The sequence below is a fragment of the Capsicum annuum genome, chromosome 3, assembly GCF_002878395.1.
Source record: "Capsicum annuum cultivar UCD-10X-F1 chromosome 3, UCD10Xv1.1, whole genome shotgun sequence".
Taxonomy (NCBI): domain Eukaryota; kingdom Viridiplantae; phylum Streptophyta; class Magnoliopsida; order Solanales; family Solanaceae; genus Capsicum; species Capsicum annuum.
This window is the reverse complement of record NC_061113.1, coordinates 229,772,579-229,789,444: the sequence shown is the minus strand read 5'-3', so window position 1 is coordinate 229,789,444 and position 16,866 is coordinate 229,772,579. Positions and strand designations below refer to the sequence as shown.

The following is a 16,866-nucleotide window of genomic DNA, read 5'->3' as shown; positions in this document are numbered from 1 at the left end:
TTTTGTTAACAGAAACACAAAAGAAACAATCAACCTTTATTCTAAAGATAGATCACATTTACACATTCTCATTATTATTATTTTATAATTTTCTCTTATTCTAAAGATAGATCACTTTTAGACATTCTCATTATTATTATTTTATTATTTTTTGAGGGAGGGGGGGGGGGGGGCGGGGTTGAACCAATAGCCTAAAAGTATAATTTCCATAATTTTTAGTGAGGTTGGTGCAAAAAAGTAATTGAGTAATTCTCAAATAATTTCATGACTTTTCAAAAGTGTCCTAAATGTTTAGTTAGCATTAGTTAATCACAACCATTTTAAGTGAATTAGGTGTTACTTTCAAATATTCAAATGGTCCTGCTGCAATTTATTCCTAAGAAAGAAATACAAGTGCTCTCTTGTTTTAATTTAATTATTTGATTTTGACTTGACATGACAGAAAATTTAAGAAAACAAATAAAAATTTAGAGGTGCAGAGACAGTAAGGAGGTTCGCCTTATGATTTAAATTAAAGATATATTTAATTTATTAGCATACTATCATTTAATTTTGTGATTTTAAACTCGTGCAAAAAGTTAGAATTAAATAATTGTTAAAGAAATAATCTTTTTAAAATTGACTAACAAAGAAAGTAAAACAAATAAATTAAAACATGAGTATTTTAGTTGTCTTCAAATGTTGAGATCATTAACTGTAATCAAACGTTACCTTAATGAAGGGGACATGTCAATTTGCTGACTTGGCAAAATACAATTGGCCATCATTTGTAATTGCCATGTCAGACATATCTTGTTGGCCAAGTTCTATTGTTTTTACCTCCCTAAAAACAGTCCTTGCTGGCCAAGTTAAAAGGTTAAAAGATTACTCCGCTGTTACATTTAACTATCACTTTTACCTTTTTTTACGCTCATTGACTATAATAATAATTTTACTAAGTTTTTTTTTATTTCACAAAGTAGACTAATTTTAATCTTTAATATTGTGCACACTTTTTTTTACTAAGAAAATAGTTGAAAACAATTGTTACCTTTTAGTCTTCAATTACTATTGATAATTATTTGGAGACAAATTTTCTGGATTAAAAAGTTTAAGAAAAAAATGCATAAATACATCTTGTTCATATACATTTTTGTTTATGTTCCATTTTTTTGTTATGAACTACGGCAACCTTTTGTAAAATACGTATTCATATCCAAATTATACGTTCTTACAAATATATATCATATTAAAGTAATAGTAAAATATAGTATCATTTATCATTCAACAATAATTAAATATGAAAAGCAATAGATATTTTGCTTCCATCGATTTGATACAATAATAAATCTTAAAAGAAAAAAATTCAAATTTTATTTTTTTTATTGCTTTTCTAATTAAACTTTTGAATTGTAACACGATCTAATTTTCTAATTTATTTTACTCATTATATTTACTTCAGATACGCAATTATACACAATTTGAATCGATGACCTTTCAAAACAATCTCTTGACATAAATGAAGAATGAGATTGTTCTTCATTTATAAGTAATATTTTAGTCACCTCAACCTTCACTTATAGTTAATAAAATGGTTACACATAAATATGTTTTTTCTTTATATTTATTAGTTTTATCCTCATTTTTATTGTTCAATAAAATGGTTACCCGTGCATATTGCTTTTTTCTTATATCTATTTATTTTGTTCTCATACATTATTTTAATAATATTTATATTTAGACCTTTGTAATTGAATTACATAGAGTAGTAATTTTTTTTATAAATATTGTTTGGTTCCTTATTAAATTACTTATTTTTTTATATCCCAAGGGTATTTTGGTAATTTTATGGTGCAATAAAATGGTTACACATGCATATTGCTTTTTTCTTATGTTTATTAGTTTTGTCCCCATTTTTATGGTGCAATAAAATGGTTACACATGCATTTTAATTTTTTCTTATATTTATTAGTTTTGTCCTCATGTATTATTTTAATAATATTTTTATTTAGATATTTATAAATGAATTATACATGGTATTAATTTTTTATAAATATCATTTTTTTCCTTATTAAATGACTATTAAGGGTATTTCGGTAATTTTATGATGCAATAAATATTTTGAAATCGACGTATGTCTTCTCAACTTATATATTTGAAACTTTCAAATAAGACTTGCATCATGTACTTTTTCAGGAATGTCCAAATGAAAGACGTGCGGCCAACTGTAGTTGTAACAATATAACTAGATTTTTATCGATTTATATAATTACTTTTGTATTGGTTGGATCAGTCTAGCAAGCTAAATTTTGTTCCACACTGAATGTATATATTATGTTAATATTGATTCAGTACTACATTTTTTTTTACTCCTACATTAAATAATTTAAAAAATTAAAAAATAATCTTTTCTAAAATTAATTTTTTTTTTATATTAGTGTTGCTAAAATGCCGGTATCTTGCACGGGCATGGGTATCTGGTAGTACGAATAAGTACAGTACACAATCCTCTTCGTACATTATTATTACTATTGAGTTTACAAACAATTCCTATGGTAAGTTCTAGAATATGAAACTGTGTAAAAAAGAAAAATAAAGTCCGTTTCTTACGGAAAAGAGCGTCATAGTTTCATTTTTTCCCTATATATGCATGGGGGGCCAGCTCCATATCATTACTCCCCCGTCTTGTCTATGCCTAAACCCTCTCTAAAGGAGCAAAAACTTACAGTGTGAGAAAGGGATAATGAGTCTTGGGAACAGGTTAAACTGATGAGGGCACAATTCATAATGGATTTTGGATAATCTTGATAAGTTTTCAAGATCTTATGCTAAAAAGATTCAACCTTTCCTTTGATTTCTCTTCTCTTTCTTGGTAAGAACTTCACATTTTTAGCTTTTTTTTTTTTTTTCTTAAACCCCAGAACCCCTTTTTGTGTTTGTGTATGCCCGTGTTTCCTTTTTTTTTTTTTTGTGTGTGTGTGTGTTTTGATTTCTTTGTTGGAATAAATGTAGATGTTATCATAGTGGGGTATGGGAAATTCACATTTTTAGCTTCTTTTTTTTGAACTATAGTTAGTGCGTATTTGTTTCTTGCTTAAACCGCAGAACCCCTTTTTGTGTGTTTTTTGTTTTTGATTTCTTTGTTGGAATAAATGTAGATGTTATCATAGTGGGGTTTGGGAAATTCACATTTTTACCCTTTTTTTCCCCCTATAGTTGGTGTATATTTATTTCTTTGCTTAAACCCCAGTACCCCTTTTTGTATTTTTTGGTTTCTTTGTTTGAAAAATTGTTGATTTTGTTATAGTGGGGTTTTGGGAACTTTGATGTTGAGAGTTTTTGAGCTGATGGAGACTGAACTGGGTGTCAATTGAGCTTTAGTTCTTGTGCATGTTTACTGTTGATAATTAGGGTTTTACAAAAATTTATCTGTAGTTCAATGTGTCTGCTCTGTTGTGCCTAATTTTTGGATATTTGTTTGAAATCTATAGTTTGCTGCTGCTACTAATTTTAGTTGCAATTTTTCAATACTAAAGTTTTGCGCTTTCCAAAATAATGTATGGTTGTGGTTTTGTTCACTGATTATCAACATGATTGTTTGGGAAAAGTAGAAATTAGAAAATAAAAGGATGAGCAAAATTTGATCTGTGGCAATCTATTAACTAGTTCTCCCCAATTTATAAAAGAAATGTCACAAATGTGCAGTAATAAAGAGTAATGGAAGCCATGTAGTAGTCAAGGTATATTCATCATTAAAAGAAGCCTAAGCCAATAAAGTCAGTATCTCTACATCCATCCAGAATTGAAACCGAGATCTGCTTTTGTTGACTACAAAATGAGCTCTATACAATACCGATACCATTAAAAAAAAAGAAATCTATACAAACAGTTGATTTGTTTAGAGAGCGATGCTTCTCATTGTAAAAGTTGAAGTGGTAGTAATGTGATTGAAAAACTGATTTAAACTTCATGATTCTACCGCACTTACTAGTCCTTTCACCATTTGAACTTCTGAGTCTAGACCTAAACCGAAATCCAGAACCCTATTTCCTAAATTAAAAAGAAGAAGAAAAAGGAAATCCTTCTCATGGATTCACGTGAGTTTCTAATAAACGCAACTCATAGCTGGGTAACCAAAAATCATATAATAAACACATCCTTATCATTAGAGGCGTGCTGTGGACTTCTCATAAATGGTGTCGAAATAACACTTACGTAAATGTTTGTTCAGTCCTTTTTTTGTTGGTAACACTTACGTAAATGTTTGTTCAGTCCTTTTTTTGTTGGTCCGACCCGTCATTTGTGAATAGTTCTACTTCTACTTCTACTGCTTACATAGATTTCGTTAGCTCTTTAACTCTAGGCTGTCCATAGTCATGTTAAGTCTTCTCTAGGTTTTTTGATTTTGTGGCTGGCTCCCGGGTTTTAACTTTTATATTGTAATGGAGCTAGCATATCTACTTTTGTACTCTTTGCATCTGCTTGATGCCAGAAATGAAACAACTTACTTCATCCAAAAAAAAAAAAAACTAACGTAAATGTTAATCTTTATGCTACTAATTGACGAGAGTAAATGTTTTCATGAAGTTTCTCGGTCGGTATAAATATTTTGTGTTGTTACCCTGTCACTTCAAAAGGAAAATATTGACCCAAAATTACTTTCAAAGAGCCTCTTGTCTGTTGGTCTGTTGATTTTTATTGAAGGGGAGAGGTTGGCGTTTCGAATCCTTTGAGGATCTCTTTTTAAAGAAACGTAAAATGCTAAAAGCAATAACAAAGTCACAAATTCCGGGGAATTGATCGGCGAAGCGGTGTTGGATGATGCCACTTAAGGGAATGCGTCCACCCCTGCTTATCAGAAAACAACATATATAATTGTTCAACCATAAGATCCAAATTTTTTTATTAGATTCTTAACATTTTTGGATGAAAGATTTAATATGTTTCCACTTTGATAAGAAATTCACATTTTTCTCTTTCATGTTTCATAGTTAGTGTATCTTCGTTTCTTGCTTAAACCCCAGAAATACTATCTTTGGTTCTCTTTGCTGGAACTAGGAATGGCAAAAATGACCCATGCCCATCTAGCCCACCCAGTGATTTACGTTTTGGACAATGATACAATTTTCTGATGGGCTGATTTGGGCATAACCTTTTTCAATTCGTGAAAGTGCCCGAATCCAACCCGTGAAGGTACCTATTTACACCAGTGTTTGTTTTCCCACTTTTGTATTTCCACATTTATGAGGAATTGAGAATTATTTAATGCTACTTATTGTAGTGACTTTATGTTGCTTTTTTTCTTTTTTTTCAATTGAAGATTCCTGGACAATTTTAAGCCTAGATTTCAATTCTTTTAGTGTCTTAATTTGATTGGTTATTATTTTTCTCTAAACTTTTGAAGTAATGATTACTTTAATTATTCAAGTTAAATTCTAAATCACCAGGAGACATATACTACCTCTGTCCCAAAGTAAGTATTTTTTTTAAAGCTCTTTTCACGCTCATTGAGAAAAATAATAAATACTCCCTCCGTCACATATTAGTTGGTCATCTTGCTATTAAAATACATGTCCCAAACTACTTGTCCACTTAAATGAAATTAATTAAGATTTTTCCATTTTTATTCGTACAATTAATGCTCTTTGGAAGTGTAAAAATAAGTTTGTAAAATTCCAAGAATGTATCTTAAGGGGTAAATTAGTAAAACTATCCTTCTTGTTTATGATTTCGTAAGAATCGTGGAAAAGTGGAAGTGATCGATAAACTATATGGGACGGAGGGAGTATAAGTTATCATTTAATGAGCTGCCCTAATTTTTTCTTCTTTTTTGATAACCGTGGTGTTCAGGCTAGCTCGCGCGCACCTCGACTAATTCCACGGGATACCTGCCACCTCCCACTAGCAATAGGCACCGGGTAACTCTGTCCACCTAGGTTAGAATAGATGGGAAGAAGTCATCTAGTGTTTGTCTTGATTGGAAATTGAACTTGAGACCTCGTGGTGCTCAACCCAACAACCAACTTCTTTGAATCACGAAGTCACCTAGTGTTTGTCTCGGTTGGGAATTGAACCTGAGACCTCGTGATGCTCAATCCAACAACCAACTTCTTTGAACCACTAGGCCACACCCTTGGCTGCTCTAAGTTTCCCCTATTTGTTAGATGTTTCTTGAGAATTGAGCACAACTAAGAAGAAATACTTTTTAACTATGCTACTTGAACTCGTCAAAATGCAATGGGTGCGTGTCGGATTTGCCAAAATTAGCGTATTTTTGAAGAATCCGACACGGCTGCGGCGTAAAAAATGAAGAGTCCGCGCAACTTAGGTTTTTAATGTAACTGTATTATTGGAAACAGTTACAAATTATTGTCTTGAATTTCTAAAGTGACACTTATTTTGGGACAAGTATTTTTTTGCTAAAGGAATGCTTGTTTTGGACGCGGGGACTATTAACTTAACAACGACACAATTTATCCCTCAAAAATTTCCAAGACATTGTATGTAATGTACATATAAATTATCATTAAGTGTTTCCACGATATTGAATTTAATGTAAGTATGCAGTATTTTTCTTTTGCTTCGTTGCTACGTTTTCTTCTCTATTGTTTTCCCTTACCTTACTTACTTTGATTTGTTCTACTCGAGCCGAGTGTCACATGAAACAACCTCTCTACCTCCACAAGGTAGTGGTAAGTTTGCGTACATTCTACCCTCTCCAAACCCACTTTTGGGATTTCACTAGGTATGTTGCCGTCGTTGTTATATGCAGGTATTTTTCCTTTAAGTGCAATTATACCAAGGTTTTGGTTCTTCAAAATGATGTATAATTGTGGTTTTCTTGACTGATTATCACATGATTATTTGGGATTATGAATCATGTGCTTAATCTGATGAGCGAAATTTGGTTTGTGGTAACCATTAACTATTTCTCCCGAATACGAAGAAATGTAGCAAATCTCCAGTAACAAAGAGTAATGGGGACCAAATAGTAGCCAAGGGGATTCTTAAAAAGAACCACAGGCCAATAAAATCAGTATCTCAACATCCATCTGAGATTGGAATGGAGAGCTTTTAGATCTGCTTTTGCTGAGTACAAAATGAACTCTGTACGGACAGTTGATTTGCTAGAGACCAATGCTTCTCAATCTAAAAGTTGAAATATCAGCAATCTAATAGACAAACAGATACAACTACCATGATTCTGCCGCTCTAACTAGTCATTTCACCATTTGAACGTCCAGGTCTAAACCTAAAACCAAACCCAAAACCCAAAACTTTATTTATAAATTGAAAAGAAGAAGAGAGGAAATCATTCTCATGGATCCAAATGAGTTTTCTCATATGCACAAGTAATAACCGGGGGACTGGAAACCTCATAATAATAAACACATCCTTATCAGAAAACAACAAATATAAACGAACAACCATAAGGCCTGAAGTTTTTAGATTCTTAATTTTTTTCGTGAGAGACAACTATTTTCTTTCTGATAAGAAATTTGGATATTTACCATCATATTGTCCATTCTTGTGGGCGTTTAGTGTGTTTGTTTCTTGCTGAAACCCCAAAACCCTCTTTTCTTTTAGTCCTTAATGCTTGAATAAACAGTTGATGTTATCATTGTGATGTTTGAGAAATAGCTAAGAGCTGGTGAGCTGATGTCTGATATGGTTCTGAATTGGACCTTAGTTCTGGTGCTGATTTACTGATGACACTTAAGAGTTTTTATGCAGTACCTTCAATTCCACATCTATGCTCTTGCTATATCCAATTCTTGGCTATTGTGGGCATATTTGTTTAAATCTGTAACTGAAGCTGTTAATTTTACCGTCAACTTGTGAGTTTCTTAGCATTTTAAACTGTTGTAGATTTAATCTTTCTCAAAAAGAAAAAAAACTATTGTATATTTAATTGTCACTCTATAATTGTTGACTGGTTAACCAAGCATGATGCTCACGGTTATTGATCATATCCTAACTCTCACAAGTAACATTTGATTTGTAGGGAAAGAAGTCCTTACATTTTAGGGAACAATGTCTGTTGCTACTGTTGCACTTAGTTCTGTGTATGAGGATAATTTGAATTTAGCAAGCTGCTTGTCAGGCCAACACGGTTCCTTGTCGAATGATGCAATCTTGATTTTTTTGACCGTGGGTGGGTCTGTAATTCCCTTGCGTGTTAAGGAGTGCGACTCTATTGCTTCTGTGAAGTTTAGAATCCAGACGTCCAGAGGTTTCTTTGTGAAAAAGCAGAAGCTTGTCTTTGATGGCAAGGAGTTGGCTCGGAACAATTCCTGTGTGAGGGACTATGGGGTAGCTGATGGTAACATTTTGCATTTGGTTCTTCGTCTGTCTGATTTACAAGCAATTACTGTTAGGACAGTGTGTGGTCAGGAGTTCGAGTTCCACGTCGGGAGACAGCAAAATGTTGGCTATGTAAAACAGCAGATTGCAAAGAAGGGGAAAGGTTTTCGTGATCTTAAGGAACAGGAACTAATACTTGATGGTGAGGAACTGGAAGATAAGAGGCTGATAGATGATATTTGTAAAAGCAATGATGCCGTGCTTCACTTGCTGGTGCGTAAATCAGCTAAAGTACAGGCTAAAGTTGTGCAAAAAGATTTTGAAGTTTCAATTGTAGCATCAGCATCAAATGAGAATGGAGCTGAAGCAGTAGAGAAGCTCCAAGAGACCTTTCAGGTTGTTGCACTCAATACTGTTCCAAGAAGTTTTATTTTGGAACCGTTCATTGTTAACCCTAAGATCACACTATCACCAGTGGTTAAGCAGTTGATCAGTAGCACTTTCAATGGGATAGCAAGGGGTCACCTACCAATCAGGTCTTCTGAGGGATCAGGGGGTGCCTATTTCATGCTAGATTCATGTGGTCAGAATTATATCTCTGTTTTCAAACCAATAGATGAAGAGCCTATGGCTGTGAATAATCCCCGGGGGTTGCCATTGTCCGTAGATGGTGAGGGGTTGAAGAAGGGCACACGTGTAGGAGAGGGAGCATTTAGGGAGGTTGCTGCATATATTTTGGACCATCCCAAGTCCGGACCTCGCTCAACTTGTAGTGAAGAGAAGGGATTTGCTGGGGTTCCTCCCACAGTTATGGTCAAGTGTCTCCATACAGGTTTCAATTATGCTGAAGGTTGTGAATATTCATCCAAGAGTCTTAAGATTGGGTCGCTGCAGATGTTCATGAAAAACTGTGGAAGTTGTGAGGATATTGGTCCTCGTGCTTTTCCAGTTGATGATGTGCACAGGATTTCTGTACTGGACATAAGGTTGGCGAATGCAGATAGGCATGCTGGAAACATCTTGGTTCAGAAAGATGATAAGGATGGCCAGCTTGTGCTTATTCCAATTGATCATGGCTACTGCTTGCCTGAAAATGTAAGTGTCTCAACTCAGCATTTTATATTTACCGAAATCTGATAAGTTGGAATACATTTTAGTTGTTGTAAAATGTCTTGGCTTTTGAAGATCTATCCAAAGATGATATGGGTATTAATTAACTTCTCTTCTGATTCCCTTTACTGGGTCTATTTCCGTCCTTTGTATGACTTCTCTGGTGATGTATATATTTTCTGTGATATATTTTAGCCGAATATATAGTATGAGGAGTACAATAATAGCTTAAGAGATTGTCCCCTGGTATGCATCACCTTGCTCGTTCACTCTAGATCATGGTACACAAGGTGTTGATTCGGTCTTACATCCTATGCTTCTTGAAGTATCTGCCAGTTTGTGGAATGTGATTGCACTAATCAAAGACAGCTTCTGTGTGCCCTGATTTTTCTTTTCCGATAGTGGTTCCGGTCTCTTTTTTTTAACCCCCTCATATCCTCTAATTTTGCCTTTCCTAATGTAGTTCAAGGATTGTACTTTTGATTGGCTCTACTGGCCCCAAGCACAACAACCTTACTCTGCTGAGACAATTGCTTACATAAACTCTCTTGATGTCGAAAAAGACATTGAGCTTCTGAAGTTTCATGGTTGGACCATATCCCTTGCTTGTGCACGTGTATTTCGTATCTCTACTATGCTTCTGAAGAAAGGTGCAGAGAGAGGGCTCACACCTTTTGCAATTGGAAGAATCATGTGTAGGGAAACGGTAAAGAAGGAGTCTATCATTGAGGAGATTGTGGAAGAAGCTGAAGAAGGTGTGCTCCCAGGAACAAGTGAGGCAGCATTCTTGCAGTCTGTTTCGTTCATCATGGATCGACGTCTTGATGACCTGATTAAGTAAAGTGTATTTTGATGTAAATTTTGTGCATATGTTAACAGTTAAGTACTTGGTCGAAACTTAAATCCTGGGGAAGATGGGATGTGAATATTATTATGCTCTGTATCTTGATGGATGGTATTAATTTGATGGTGGTTGTCGATGTAGTGTTCATACAAGTTCCATCATACAGATAAGGGCCACTAACTTTGATGTTTTGGTTTTGCTTATTCTGGAAATGTGACTTGGTAAATATAACCTACTGTAGCTTTTTTGGACTCATGACTATCCACATATTGAATTGGAATTGCAGTCCCCTCCACCACTCATGATATGATGAATAAATTTTGGGCAGAATACATAAATGACTTTGTCTCGGCTGGCCTCTATGTCCTCAACTTTGGAGGAAAAGTTAAGTATTTTATGCATGCTTGATTTCACTTAAACTATCGTAAAGTTGATCACGTAGATACACACGTTTTACGTGGCAAATTGTGTGAGATTCACTCATCTTGCAGGTCAAATTGTGTGAGATTTGCCATGCTAATTTATAGGCAGTTAATTTAGCTTCGCAGCTAAGGTAAGGTCTACAAAAGTAGACAGGGGTGTCCATTATTTAAGCATTTATTTCAGAGACTATAGCTGTCATTTTATCAATTTCCTTCCTTCCCTAAGTTAACAAACGAATCAATTTCTCCAACTCTGCCTTTATTCTATGCCTTTGGACCCAAAAAAGTTAGGCCCTTGACATTCTTACATGTTTTACTTTAAATTTCAGAAAAGCCAGAGCACTAACACCATAAGTTTGGTTTTGTTCTTCTGTCGGTATCACATTCCTATCTATGTACAATTTAAAGGTAAAGAAAAAAGATTTGATCGAAAGTTCTATAATAGGAGACCCTTTTCACTAAGCTTCTAGCTAGCTAGCTTAACTTTCTGCACTAGTCCAAGTGCATATGATTTTTCTTCGGTGCTTGCTGAAGCCCCTTCGGGAAAGTTTCACAAACTATTTAATCCCCGAGACATCAATGTGTTTTTAACAGTTCAAAGCATCTACGCGTTTTCACGGGTTAAAAAAATAACTAAAGGAATGGAAGCCTTGCATTTTATTAAAGGAGACACATCCACAAAAGTTGCCATCAATTTGAAACTCAATCAATTGAATCTAATTCGTAAAGTAAAACTGGAACTTTTTCAATTGAACCAATAGCTTTTTGCTAGTATGTTCTAATTACAACAAAAACGAAATTACAACACTTATGATCATTCAATGAAGACGTATCTATAGAATGTTGCAGGCTTGCTCTTTAATTAGTCGGTTCACCAATAGAGCAAATTGCAACTTAACGGCTTATAAGTTATTTGCACTTTGGAATTAAATAATAATGGACACACTTATTTATATACCAACTGTAAAAACCATTAATCTCCATCCCGGAATAGGTGTTTGATATTTAGACCTTCCTTTAAGTACTTAGCCCTGCCAAGAAAGACACCCCTGTTGAAGGCAACCAAGATGATCCATAAATAAACTTTGACACCGTGAACTTGCTGGCCTCCTCCACCGACTTGATCACCCGATACCCTGGCCAAGTAACGCGCTTCCCTAAGGCTGCTCCTGGCCCAAAGTTCATGTACTCGCCATAATACAATGTGTTCAGCGCGAAATTACCATTCCACTCAAGCCAACCTTGCGGGTGTATGTGATCACCCATGTTAGATAACATGTATACTGTTCGAGAGTACATCTTCCATGGTCGGCCTAGATATGTAGGGAAGCTTCCTTTGGATGCCTCGAGGTCAGACGTAGCCAAGATTTTGCAAGCATGGATTGAAATGCCAGTGTTTTGGTTAGGGTCTTTCCTGTTTTGGGCAGTGATGGTGTTCTTTTGATTGGCCATGGGCTTTCGAGCATAGATGTTGCAGTTTTGGATGACTACTGCTGCATTGCCGAAAATGAAATCCACTGTCCCATAGATATCACACTCGCGATAGAATTGGCGCTGTGAGTGTACGTAGAGTGTGTCTTGGTATCCAATAATATTGCAGCGGAAGACCACGGCATGATCACCTCCGATACGAAGGGCTACTGCTTGGTGGTCGTTTGGTCCAGCATAGTTTTCAAATGTCATATCCCTGGCAATAAAACCAGCTCCAGTTGCAGCTGCATAATCACAATTAATTCAATTAATTAAATACTAGGAGCATTTTTGTATAGTAATAATTAACTCCTATAACATAACATGGTATTTGTTCCATTTTCTACTACTTTTTCCAAGTATAGGATAACTCCAGGGTGCCCTCACAGCCCAAGCACCACCACGCATTATCAAAGGCGTGCTGTATCACTGAGCTAATATCCCGTCGTCCAAGCCTCTCACTAGTAGCCCACTATGGCGCGAGAGAAACCTCATCGCTCTATTTCCTATATTTTAGCTCCCATGTCACCACCAAACATACCATCTCTATGGTAGATGTTAGAAGTGTACTTGCAAAATAACCAAGTTAAACACAAATGCGAACTTAATTGACGAATCAAAGGACATGGACAATGAGTCATGAGCTCACCTGCTCCTACAATAGCTATATTCCATCTTTAAATTGTGGCCACCAAAATTAGTTAGGTCATATCGCTATCTGAATAGGTTTTGAATGCAATAAACTTGATGGAGCATGTAAAATTCCAAATCACAAATCCCAACTCATAACATGTAAATCAGGAATACTTTTTTGGGTGAGGTGGGCCACATAAATAAAAGACAGAAGAAGTGCAAAGGGCTAAAGCTAGGAGAACTTAATTAGGATTTGGTAATAAGAATTCAATGACATCCCATGCACGAGCATTTTCTACCACATGCTCTGCTTAGACGCCGCCAGCCAGTATTCTCCATGCCCACTCTTTCCAAATTTAATTTCATGTGACACCAAAAATAAAGATAAGATACTATATTCCTCTTTGACTCGAAAAGATAGAGGCAATATTTATGGATACTCATTTTTTAAAAAAATTTTACTCGTAATATTTTATTAAGTACTTTCTCCGTTTCAGAATAACTGAATTGTTGGGGTATTTATTGATGTTTCAAAATAAGTGAATCATTAAATTTTTTTCAAATTTGTCCTTATGATTTGATAACCAATTAACTTTTGAAAAGGTATTACAAGGTCAACTTTTTTTTTTTTGGGGTAAAAATAAAAAATTGTGTTAAATTTATGTCTTTAATGTTTTTTTCTTAATATGTGTGCCAAAATCCAACAATTTATTTATTATGAAACGGAAGGAGCATATTGTTATTATATTTTGTGATTTTTAGTAGTTGCATGATAATAATAATTTTACAAAGTTAAGATATAGTAATTAATTATTACTCTCTTTATTTCAATATTTTTTTATTTGGTTTTGATTATACATAAAATTTAACAAAAAAAAATAAATTAAATCTTATGATCTTAACTAAAGATACATAAAATATATCAAAATGTTCTTTACTCTTGACTCTTAAACAATATCTTACGTGAAAATTTAAAATTATAAAGTTACCAAAAACTGAAAACAAACTTGTTTTTTAAACGAACTAAAAGAAAAGTACGATAAACAAATTAAAATGAAAGAAATAATTTTTATTTTATTTTTACTTAATAATTATGAATGTGACAAAAAAAAATAGATATTTGTGATTTGGCTTTTCTTCAATAACCACACAACGAAAAACTTTAATGCACATAATTACTTTTAAAAAACATTCAGAATACGGAGAAAAATATGATAAGTGAAATAAATTTGATGAAGTATCGAAGAGTGAGAATTTTACCAAAGGAGGCAGTATGAAAAGTTGTTAGGTGCTGGGATATACTTTTTCCTCCTGTAATCACCGTCTTCCCCTTCCCATCCCCTATGAACATCACGTTCATTTTCTTCCTCCCTACCTTCAAATTATTTTCTTCATACCTGTCATTCATTTATTATTGTAAAATACTTTTACTATAATAAAATGATAAACAATACCAAGTCAAATTGCTTAATCACTACGATAAAGAATTGAAGGAAAGATTACTTTTGAGTGTGCCACGTATATGTGAAATAAAAAATAGATTGAAAAGGGCATCAGATACGTTACCAAAAAGTGAATCAAAAAGTTTCACTTTTCCAACAACTTTGTACCCGATCAAAAAAAAAAAAAAAAAAAAAAACTCCTTCCGCTCAATTTACGCGGTAATAATTGAAACTTTGCAAGTCAATTAATTGCTTTTGGTCAATTTTTTTATATATAATATGAATTATTTTTTTATTTTAATTTTTAGACTTGATAACGTTTAAAAGGAAATAATTTTTTATATTTTATAATTTTAAATTAAAATATACTTTAATTTAATAATTTTAAATTTGTCAAATGAATGTTAAAATTAAATAAATTAAAAAAGGGTCTTTTTTTGCAGCATAATGAAGGAAAAGTAGGCCGAAACTAAAAGGAAGGAAGTATTAGTACTTCTTTTGTTAAAAAAAAAAATCTAATTTGACTTGCATGAAATTTAGAAAAGTAAAGATTATTTTTGAATTTTATGATTATAAATTAAAATTATTTTAAGTATAATTTTTAAATATAATTTTTGAATCACGTGAATAGAGGTCATTTTTTTTTTCTTTTTTTTTTAACGGAGGAAGTATATTTTTATGTAATTATAGAATATTTTCTATTTTTATAAAATTTGAAGCTTATATTCGGGTGAGTAATTTGAATTTTACCTTCCTGCCTTGACGTAAATTATAGTCCGTTTATTACTCTTTTCTGGCACCTTTTTAATTGCCTCTGCTATCGTCTTCACCGTTCCAGTACCGTCCTTGGCCACAATAATATCAGCTTGAATCGCCGACACTGATTTATTCATCAATTTTCTGTCCCTCCGTGACATCCATTTCGGAAATTCATCATGATATTTTTCAAAATGCATCAATCTCCGCCGTCGATTCTGTATCGGAATTCCAGAGAAGTCGTCGTCGCCATTTGCAGCAGCATAAATGGCGAGAGCATTACTCACTAATTCAGATAAGTCCTTAAGGTTCTCCGACATATGATCCTTCACATTCCCAGTAACATCAGCGAAGCCGTCAGTACACGTGTCCTGATTTGTCAACGCCGCGCTTAGCCACGTCATCACGTCATTTGTCGATCCCGTCGGAGAATTGCTATCCCCGGGGAAAACAGAGGTTAATGATTGTGATAAAAGGTCTATTGATTCCTCCAATAATTCGAGACAATCGTCGTAAGCTGATCGTGTTTGAGTGTTCATTTGCAGGTTGTTGATATCGGAAGCAACGTAAAGCGCTTTATCGAAGCGCTGGAGTGTTAAATTGACGGAAATGTGAACGAGATCATTGTCGGACGCAGAGTTAGCGCCAGGGAAATTGATCAGAGAATTCAGACAGAGAGATGGATACAGTGTGCGACTACAGGTATGCGCCATAGCTTGACTTGGTTTATCTATTCTGTTTCCAGCCTTATGCTTCACACCGACCAAAACTGCAACTGAAATTGCAGCGGCAAGTAGAAGTACAGTAGCAAAACTTACAAGGAATTTGATCTTAGAGCAGCGGGGTTTGGGATTTGGATTGGGAATCATGACCCTGCCGGAGGTTTCTCCTGGGTCGGGTTTTCCTAGACGGCCATAGCCCATTTTTATGAATTAGTACTAACTAGTTTTAGAAAGATTATGTAATTGTTGAATGAAAAATGGGACAAGTGAAGTTATTGAGTGGAAGAGTGTGAGGGAGAATGCAAGAATATAGTGAGTATATATTGGGCGGTGGAAGAGTGAGTTATGGTAAATTAAGAAGAAGGATTTTTAGTGGTTGGTGTGAGGTCGATGTCTTAAGGGAGAAGAGAGTTAGCTGGCTTCGACTTATTAGTTTGTGACTCTGTGATTATGTAGTGATTAATTGGTGAATGGAGCAAAGTCACAATAATGAGTAGGAGTGAGCATGGTATGACAGATATCAAATATTCAAAAGAGCTCCATTGTTATATTAATTATTATATACATGAGTTATACACTAGTATATACCGAGTTTCAGTCAAGACGTTCTGAGTGTTGTGCTATGCCCATCGCTAGTGAGCAGAAGAATTTTGGACTACATAACGAGATGAATGAGATTTCTTTATCATTAATTAAAGTTGGAAAAGTCCATTATTCTTTGTCTATTCATAGATCAGACTAGCACTAGGAATAACGAATAGTAAGTTGGTAGTACTATTTTGTTCTGCTTTTCTGACGAAAAAGTATTTGTGGTGGATTTTAGTTAGTTTATTAGAAATCTTTTGGGTTAACTAACCCATAGATCACGTTAGTTGATTTTTTTCCCCTTACCCACGTTAGTTTGATTTAGAAGGTTTAATAATTGGTAATGGACTTTTAGCGCTAGTTTATACTATTAACTTTTGAGGATTGGGAAGTGGGACCAAATACAGTTAAGATTGTATTACTTTTTGTATGTATTTATTATTAGGTAATACCCATGCCAACTTTAATCTTAAGAATGATTTGAGAACAAAGGCATTTAAAAGTATTGCGCTAGTTGAGAATAAGGCATTTAAAAGTATTCGTTAACCCTTTCAGCACTGGACTAGAAAGTAAGAGCGAAGCGATAAATAATTTACTCT

The 16,866-nt window shown here is 34.2% G+C and overlaps 2 protein-coding genes across 3 annotated transcripts; one reads left to right on the top strand and one right to left on the bottom strand.

Annotated features, from left to right (window-relative positions):
• The first annotated feature begins 2,494 nt into the window (after positions 1-2,494).
• Positions 2,495-10,373, top strand: LOC107863140 (phosphatidylinositol 4-kinase gamma 3). 2 transcript variants are annotated; one of them, XM_047409432.1, is made up of 3 exons: positions 2,495-2,851; positions 7,985-9,378; positions 9,857-10,373. In XM_047409432.1, the coding sequence occupies exons 2-3, from the start codon at positions 8,014-8,016 to the stop codon at positions 10,232-10,234; spliced, it is 1,743 nt and encodes a 580-aa protein (XP_047265388.1). In that variant the 5' UTR covers positions 2,495-2,851; positions 7,985-8,013; the 3' UTR covers positions 10,235-10,373. The 2 variants fall into 2 exon arrangements, with proteins under 2 accessions (XP_047265388.1, XP_047265389.1); XM_047409433.1 differs by lacking the exon at positions 2,495-2,851 and adding an exon at positions 5,038-5,172.
• A 1,010-nt stretch (positions 10,374-11,383) lies between these two features.
• On the bottom strand, positions 11,384-16,244 carry LOC107863138 (probable pectinesterase/pectinesterase inhibitor 61). Its single transcript, XM_016708939.2, has 3 exons — positions 14,955-16,244; positions 14,023-14,159; positions 11,384-12,374 (listed from the first exon to the last, which is right to left on the bottom strand). The coding sequence occupies exons 1-3, from the start codon at positions 15,881-15,883 to the stop codon at positions 11,677-11,679; spliced, it is 1,764 nt and encodes a 587-aa protein (XP_016564425.1). The 5' UTR covers positions 15,884-16,244; the 3' UTR covers positions 11,384-11,676.
• Positions 16,245-16,866: the final 622 nt, after the last annotated feature.

Bases quoted from the DNA above. Each gene is read 5' to 3' on its own strand.
- LOC107863138 (XM_016708939.2), bottom strand. From the start codon at position 15,883: ATGGGCTATGGCCGTCTAGGAAAACCCGACCCAGGAGAAACCTCCGGC. The intron at 14,160-14,954 runs GTAAAATTCAAA...AATGAATGACAG, and splicing joins ATTTACGTCAAGGCAGGAAG to GTATGAAGAAAATAATTTGA. The intron at 12,375-14,022 runs GTAAAATTCTCA...GTGATTATGCAG, and splicing joins TTTTCATACTGCCTCCTTTG to CTGCAACTGGAGCTGGTTTT.
- LOC107863140 (XM_047409432.1), top strand. From the start codon at position 8,014: ATGTCTGTTGCTACTGTTGCACTTAGTTCTGTGTATGAGGATAATTTG. The intron at 9,379-9,856 runs GTAAGTGTCTCA...TTCCTAATGTAG, and splicing joins GCTACTGCTTGCCTGAAAAT to TTCAAGGATTGTACTTTTGA.